Below are 8,821 nucleotides of genomic sequence, written 5' to 3'. Positions count from 1 at the left end.
AACACATGCTAACTGATCTATAGCAGGGGTAAAGAGCTGAACACATGCTAACTGATCTATAGCAGAGTTAAAGAGCTGAACACATGCTAACTGATCTATAGCAGGGTTAAAGAGCTGAACACATGCTAAATGATCTATAACAGGGTTAAAGAGCTGAACACATGCTAACTGATCTATAGCAGGGTTAAAGAGCTGAACACATGCTAACTGATCTATAGCAGAGTTAAAGAGCTGGACACATGCTAACTGATCTATAGCAGGGTTAAAGAGCTGAACACATGCTAAATGATCTATAACAGGGTTAAAGAGCTGAACACATGCTAACTGATCTATAGCAGGGTTAAAGAGCTGAACACATGCTAACTGATCTATAGCAGAGTTAAAGAGCTGGACACATGCTAACTGATCTATAGCAGAGTTAAAGAGCTGAACACATGCTAACTGATCTATAGCAGAGTTAAAGAGCTGAACACATGCTAACTGATCTATAGCAGGGTTAAAGAGCTGAACACATGCTAACTGATCTATAGCAGAGTTAAAGAGCTGAACACATGCTAACTGATCTATAGCAGGGTTAAAGAGCTGAACACATGCTAACTGATCTATAGCAGGGTTAAAGAGCTGAACACATGCTAACTGATCTATAGCAGGGTTAAAGAGCTGAACACATGCTAACTGATCTATAGCAGGGTTAAAGAGCTGAACACATGCTAACTGATCTATAGCAGGGTTAAAGAGCTGAACACATACTAACTGATCTATAGCAGAGTTAAAGAGCTGAACACATGCTAACTGATCTATAGCAGGGTTAAAGAGCTGAACACATGCTAACTGATCTATAGCTGGGTTAAAGAGCTGAACACATGCTAACTGATCTATAGCAGGGTTAAAGATCTGAACACATGCTAACTGATCTATAGCAGAGTTAAAGAGCTGAACACATGCTAACTGATCTATAGCAGAGGGGAAAAAGCTCAATCAAAACAGAAGCTTGTTTATTTAACTGGCTGTCCAGCAATGGAAAATCACTTAAATGAGTTATTTTGGATTTTCATACGGATGCTGTAGGTCGACTAATTGATGAATCTAACTCTCCCCCTCCTCCTAGGACCCGAAGCCCATCCTGTTGCAGCTGGACCTGGGGTTAGGACCGGCGGACTCCCTCCATGTCTATGATGGGCTGGTCCAGAGAGCAGAGCGCCTCCTGCAGGCCCTGTCTCATCATAACAACAGGAGACCAGCCCTATTAGAGTCCAGTAGAGGACAGATGAGTCTACTGTACCTGGCCCAGCCACGCAGCCCTGGGCATGGATTCAACGCTACATACCAGGTAGGCTAACCTTAACCCTGGCCCAGCCACGCAGCCCTGGGCATGGATTCAACGCTACATACCAGGTAGGCTAACCCTGATCTTGACCTTAACCCTGACCTTGACCTTGATGCTGATCTTGACCTTAACCCTAACCCTAACACCACGCAGCCCTGGGCATGGATTCAATGCTACATACCAGAAGGGTTAACCCTAACCTTAACCCTGACCCTAACCCTAACCCTGAGCCTGACCCTAACACCAGATAGCCCCGGCCATGGATTCAACGCTGCATACCAGGTAGATTAGGTTTGGGACAGTGGGACTGTAAATGGTTGTCTTGATGATGAAGTGCTCTGTTTTGTTTTCATGTGTTTTGTGTTTAGAATTGTCATTGGTATGGCCCAGAGTTTTTCCTGACCAGGCAGAAGCCTGTGACTAGTACCCAGAGTTTTTCCTGACCAGGCAGAAGCCTGTGACAAGTACCCAGAGTTTTTCCTGACCAGGCAGAAGCCTATGACTAGTACCCAGAGTTTTTCCTGACCAGGCAGAAGCCTGTGACTAGTACCCAGAGTTTTTCCTGACCAGGCAGGAGCTTATGACTAGTACCCAGAGTTTTTCCTGACCAGGCAGAAGCCTGTGACTATTACCCAGAGTTTTTCCTGACCAGGCAGAAGCCTATGACCTATGACCCAGAGTTAAAGGCCACTTTATGAGAACAATACAATTTTTCCTTTACTATTCTACCCTGTAGGTGAAAGGTTACTGTTTCCCGGGGGAGCACCCGTGCGGAGGGGACCAGGGCTGTTACTCCGAGCGCCAGCGCTGTGACGGGTACTGGCACTGCCCTACGGGGCGCGACGAGGAGGACTGCCCAGTTTGCCAGGAGGGGGAGTACCCCTGTGAGGGGGGCAGTGGGGCCTGCTACCCTGCCTCTGAACGATGTAACAACCAGAAGAAGGTAATGTATCAATCAATCAATCAATCAATTAATACTTTATTGTCCTATTGTACAATTCTGATTTTTAAAAAATTGTTCTGCTAAAATCCTGGATCTAGGAGAGGGACCCATGAATTGAAAATAATCTAGTTACAGTCCATTTTCTGGGTATGCTTCTGATAAAGATCGTTGTGTCGAAACACGCAAGCTTTTAATAAATGTAATCTAATTATTTGTCACGTGCTTCGTAAACAACAGGTGTAGACTAACAGTGAAATGCTTACAGACGGCCCTTTAATCACTAAAGATACACAAATACAAAAACATGAAATAGTTACATAAGGAATTAACTTTTTTAAGGCAAGTCAGTTAAGAACAAATTCTTATTTACAATGACGGCCTACACATAAGGAATTAACAAAAGAGCACAGTGAATTGAAAACAATCTATTTAGTTGCTTAATTCTTCCATTTTTGGAAGACAACCCAAATACTTTATTGTGTTATCCTTGATGTAGCCCTGCTGCCAATTATTTGATGTTTTGGCTACAGTGCCTTCAGAAAGTATTCACACCCCTTGACTTTTTCCACATTTTGTTGTGTTACAGCCTGAATTTAAAATGGATTAAATTTAGATTTTTGTCACCAGCCTACACACAATACCCCATAATGTCAAAGTGGAATTATGTTTTTTTTTTAATGTTTACAAATGAATAAAAAATGAAAAGCTGAAATGTCTTGAGTCAATAAGTATTCAACCCCTTTGTTATGGCAAGACTAAATAAGTTCAGGAGTAGAAATGTCCTTAACAAGTCACATAATTAAGTTGCAAGTTGCAAGGAGTCTGTGCATTAATTGTGTTTAACATGATTTTTGAATGACTACCTCATCTCTGTACCCCACACATACAATTATCTGTAAGGTCCCTCAGTCGAGCAGTGATTTTCAAACACAGATTCAACCACAAAGACCAGGGAGATTTTCCAATGCCTTGCAAAGAAGGGCACCTACTGGTAGATGGGTAAAAATAAAAAAGCAGACATTGATTAACCCTTTGAGCAAGGTGAAGTTATTAATTACACTTTGGATGGTGTATCAATACACCCAGTCACTACAAAGATACAGGCATCCTTCCTAACTCAGTTGCCAGAGAGGAAGGAAACCACTGAGGGATTTCATCATGAGGCCAATGTTGACTTTAAAACAGTTACAGAGTTTAATGGCTGTGATAGGAGGAAACTGAGGATGGATCAACAACATTGTAGTTACTCCACAATACTAACCTAAACGACAGATTGAAAAGAAGGAAGCCTGTACAGAATAAAAACATTCCAAAACGTGCATCCTGTTTTGCAATAAGGCACTAAAGTAAAACTGCCAAAAATGTGGCAAAGAAATTAACTTCATGTCCTGAATACAAAGCGTTATGTTTGGGGCAAATCCAACACAACACATTACTGAGTACCACTCTTCATATTTTCAAGCATAGTAGTGGCGGCATCATGTTATGGGTTTGCTTAGGACTAGGGAGTTTTTTTGGAGGGTAAAAGAGCTAAGCACAGGCAAACTCCTACGGGAAAACCTAGTTCAGTCTGCCTCCCTACAGGCACTGGGAGACACATTCACCTTTCAGCAGGACAATAACCTAAAACACAAGGCCAAATACACACTGGAGTTGCTAACCTAGACAACATTAAATGTTTCCTGAGTGTGCTTAGTTACAGTTTTGACTTGAATCGGCTTGAAAATCTATGGCAAGACTTGAAAATGGCTGTCGAGCAATGATCAACAACCAAACTTGACAGAGCTTGAAGAATGTTGAGAAGAATAATGGGTAAAGAAGACTCCCAGCTGTAATCGCTGCCAAAGGTGATTCTAACATGTATTGACTCAGGGGTGAGAATACTTGTGTAAATGAGATATTTCTGTATTTCATTTTCAATACATTTGCAAAAATGTCTAAAACATGTTTCCACTTGGTCATTGTGGGGTATTGTGTGTAGATGGGTGAGATTTTTGATTTATTTAATCCATTTTGAATTCAGGCTGTAACACAACATAATGTGGAATAAGTCAAGGGGTATGAATACTTTCTGAAGACACTGTATCAACATATTCTCCATCAATCTAATCTACACACTGAGGATGAAACAATTCTGGTATTTTTCCATTCTTGGAAGACAATCAGTAGAAAGATGTTTGGACCACAATGGAAATGTTTCTATTATGTTTTGGTTGTAAATATACAGATATCTCTCATCCATTCCAGTGCCCAGACGGTTCCGATGAGAAGAACTGTTTTGACTGCCAGCCGGGTAACTTCCACTGTGGCACCAACCTGTGTATCTTTGAGACGTGGCGCTGTGATGGTCAGGAGGACTGTCTGGATGGTAGTGATGAGAGAGACTGTTTGGCAGCTGTGCCCAGGAAGGTACAGAAAACCATCATTTGATGGGTTCTCACATCTGGCCTATTTCACAAATGTGTATTATAAACGCACGTGTGAATAGGAAATGTGTTTCCTGCATATCCCAACTCCCACTGAGAGTGGGGTCAGCACTGTCCAGTGTCCCTGGAGCAATTAGGGTTAAGTGCATCGCTCAAGGACACATCGACATATTTTTTTACCTTGTCGGCTTCGGGATTCAAACTAGCGACCTTTCGCTTACTGGCCCAGCGCTCTACCAGCTGTGCTCCCTGCCACCTGGCTACCAAGCTACATCTGAATCTTACCCTACGAGGTCCGGAGTACTGCTGGTTTTCTGTTCTACCTGATAATGAAATACTCTCACCTGGCGTTCCAGGTCTAAATCAGTCCCTGATTAGAGGGGAAAATGAAAAAGAAAAGCAGTGGAACTTGGCTTGGAGGTCCAGATTTAGAATTTGATTTTAATTGAATTTGCTGGTCAACACCAGGGGTGTCCAACTCATTCTCATGGAGGGCCAAGTGTCTGCAGGTTTTTCTGGGTTTTCCTTTCAACTAAGCCCAAAGACAAGCAGTCTCCTTACTTCATTAAACAAGTCCAAGGGAGGAGTGAAAACCCACTTGGCCCTCCGAGGAAAGAGTTGGACACCTACAGCACAGGAGGCTGGTGACACCTTAATTGGGGAGGACGGGCTGGAGCGGAATTGGGCGGAATGGTATCAGATACATCAAACGCATGGTTTCCATGGTGATGCCATTCCATTTCGCTCCGTTCCAGCCATTAGCATCCACAGGTCTACTATAACTATACAGTGGGGGAAAAAAGTATTTAGTCAGCCACCAATTGTGCATGTTCTCCCACTTAAAAAGATGAGAGAGGCCTGTAATTTTCATCATAGGTACACGTCAACTATGACAGACAAAATGAGAAAAAAATTCCAGAGAATCACATTGTAGGATTTTTTATGAATTTATTTGCAAATTATGGTGGAAAATAAGTATTTGGTCAATAACAAAAGTTTCTCAATACTTTGTTATATACCCTTTGTTGGCAATGACACAGGTCAAACGTTTTCTGTAAGTCTTCACAAGGTTTTCACACACTGTTGCTGGTATTTTGGCCCATTCCTCCATGCAGATCTCCTCTAGAGCAGTGATGTTTTGGGGCTGTCGCTGGGCAACACGGACTTTCAACTCCCTCCAAAGATTTTCTATGGGGTTGAGATCTGGAGACTGGCTAGGCCACTCCAGGACCTTGAAATGCTTCTTACGAAGCCACTCCTTCGTTGCCCGGGCGGTGTGTTTGGGATCATTGTCATGCTGAAAGACCCAGCCACGTTTCATCTTCAATGCCCTTGCTGATGGAAGGAGGTTTTCACTCAAAATCTTACGATACATGGCCCCATTCATTCTTTCCTTTACACGGATCAGTCGTCCTGGTCCCTTTGCAGAAAAACAGCCCCAAAGCATGATGTTTCCACGCCCATGCTTCACAGTACGTATGGTGTTCTTTGGATGCAACTCAGCATTCTTTGTCCTCCAAACACGACGAGTTGAGTTTTTACCAAAAAGTTATATTTTGGTTTCATCTGACCATATGACATTCTCCCAATCCTCTTCTGGATCATCCAAATGCACTCTAGCAAACTTCAGACGGGCCTGGACATGTACTGGCTTAAGCAGGGGGACACGTCTCGCACTGCAGGATTTGAGTCCCTGGCGGCGTAGTGTGTTACTGATGGTAGGCTTTGTTACTTTGGTCCCAGCTCTCTGCAGGTCATTCACTAGGTCCCCCCGTGTGGTTCTGGGATTTTTGCTCACCGTTCTTGTGATCATTTTGACCCCACGGGGTAAGATCTTGCGTGGAGCCCCAGATCGAGGGAGATTATCAGTGGTCTTGTATGTCTTCCATTTCCTAATAATTGCTCCCACAGTTGATTTCTTCAAACCAAGCTGCTTACCTATTGCAGATTCAGTCTTCCCAGCCTGGTGCAGGTCTACAATTTTGTTTCTCGTGTCCTTTGACAGCTCTTTGGTCTTGGCCATAGTGGAGTTTGGAGTGTGACTGTTTGAGGTTGTGGACAGGTGTCTTTTATACTGATAACAAGTTCAAACAGGTGCCATTAATACAGGTAACGAGTGGAGGACAGAGGAGCCTCTTAAAGAAGAAGTTACAGGTCTGTGAGAGCCAGAAATCTTGCTTGTTTGTAGGTGACCAAATACTTATTTTCCACCATAATTTGCAAATAAATTCATTAAAAATCCTACAATGTGATTTTCAGGATTTTTTTCCCTCAATTTGTCTGTCATAGTTGACGTGTACCTATGATGAAAATTACAGGCCTCTCTCATCTTTTTAAGTGGGAGAACTTGCACAATTGGTGGCTGACTAAATACTTTTTTTTCCCACTGTATCTCTGACCATGTATTGTGAAGTACATGTACACTACATGACCAAAAGTATGTGGACACCTGCTCGTCTAACATCTCATTCCAAAATCATGGGCATTAATATGGAGTTGGTCCCCCCTTTGCTGCTATAACAGCCTCCACTCTTCTGGGAAGGCTTTCCACTAGATGTTGGAACATTGCTGAGGGGACTTGCTTAGTGCATTAGTGAGGTCGGGCACTGATGTTGGGCGATTAGGCCTGGCTCGCAGTCAGCGTTCCAATTCATCCCAAAGGTGTTCGATGGGGTTGAGGTCAGGGCTCTGTGCAGGCCAGTCAAGTTCTTCCACACCGATCTCGATAAACAATTTCTGTATGGACCTTCGCTTTGTGCATGTGAGCATTGTCATGCTGAAACAGGAAAGGGCCTTCCCCAAACTGTTGCCACAAAGTTGGAAGCACATAATTGTCTAGAATGTCATTGTATGCTGTAGCGTTAAGATTTCCCTTCACTGGAACTAAGGGGCCTAGCCCAAACCATGAAAAACAGCCCCAGACCATTATTCCAGTTCCACCAAACCTTAAATTTGGCACTATGCATTGGGGCAGGTTGCGTTCTCCTGGCATCCGCCAATCCCAGATTAGTCTGTCTGACTGCCAGATGGTGAAGCGTGATTAATCACTCCAGAGAACACGTTTCCACTGCTCCAGAGTCCAATGGCGGCGAGCTTTACACCACTCCAGCCGACGCTTGGCATTGTGCATGGTGATCGGCCATGGAAACAGTTATTGTGCTGATGTTGCTTCCAGAGGCAGTTTGGAACTCGGTAGTGAGTGTTGCAACCGAGTACAGACGATTATTACGCGCTACGCGCTTCAGCACTCGGCGGTCCCGTTCTTTGAGCCCTGTGGCCTACCACTTCGTGGCTGAGCCGTTGTTGCTCCTAGACGTTTCCACTTCACAATAACAGCACTTACAGTTGACCGGGGCAGCTCTAGCAGGGCAGAAATGTGACGAACTGACTTGTTGGAAAGGTGGCATCCTGTGGCGGTGCCACTTTGAAAGTCACTGAGCTCTTCAGTTAGGTCATTCTACTGCCAATGTTTGTCTATGGAGATTGCATGGCTGTGTGCTCGATTTTATACAGCTGTCAGCAACGGGTGTGGCTGAAATAGCCAAATCCACTAATTTGAAGGGGTGTCCACATACTTTTGTATATCTAACACCATTACTAGAACTAGTATTATATAGTTTTGTGATGTATTTTATGATATGCCAGGAATGCCTGTATTGTTTCAAGGTGATCACTGCAGCCCTGATAGGCTCTCTGGGCTGTGGCCTCCTCCTGGTCATAGCTCTGGGCTGTGCATTCAAACTCTACTCCCTCCGGACAAGAGACTATAGGTAGGATTATTTCATCTCACTCTGTGTGTCTCTGACTCTGTCTTTGTCTCATTCACTCTCTATCTATCTATGTCTATCTCTCTCACTCTCACTCTCACTCTCACTCTCACTCTCACTCTCACTCTGTCTGTCTGTCTGTCTGTCTGTCTCGCTCTCTGTCTCTGTCTCTGTCTCTGTCTCTGTCTCTCTGTCTGTCTGTCTGTCTGTCTGTCTGTCTGTCTGTCTGTCTGTCTGTCTCTCTCTCTCTGTCTCTGTCTCTGTCTCTGTCTCTGTCTCTGTCTCTCTCTCTCTCTCTCCCTCCCTCCTCTCTCTCTCTTTTCACTCTCATTAGTCTGGTCCTCCCCTCCCTCCCTCC

The 8,821-nt window shown here is 44.0% G+C and overlaps 1 protein-coding gene across 1 annotated transcript in view; it reads left to right on the top strand.

Annotated features, from left to right (window-relative positions):
* Positions 1-8,470, top strand: part of LOC311115935 (low-density lipoprotein receptor-related protein 3-like) — a gene marked incomplete at both ends in the record, with an annotated part of 64,265 nt that extends 55,795 nt beyond the window's left edge. Inside the window, 4 exon segments of the mRNA XM_084191058.1 lie at positions 1,109-1,330; positions 2,064-2,270; positions 4,518-4,679; positions 8,342-8,470. Coding sequence (XP_084047184.1) covers positions 1,109-1,330; positions 2,064-2,270; positions 4,518-4,679; positions 8,342-8,470 — 720 coding nt within the window.
* Positions 8,471-8,821: the final 351 nt, after the last annotated feature.

The sequence above is a fragment of the Coregonus lavaretus genome (assembly GCF_964263955.1).
Source record: "Coregonus lavaretus genome assembly, contig: HAP1_SCAFFOLD_2930, whole genome shotgun sequence".
NCBI lineage: Eukaryota > Metazoa > Chordata > Actinopteri > Salmoniformes > Salmonidae > Coregonus > Coregonus lavaretus.
This window is presented reverse-complemented; position numbering and strand designations above follow the sequence as displayed.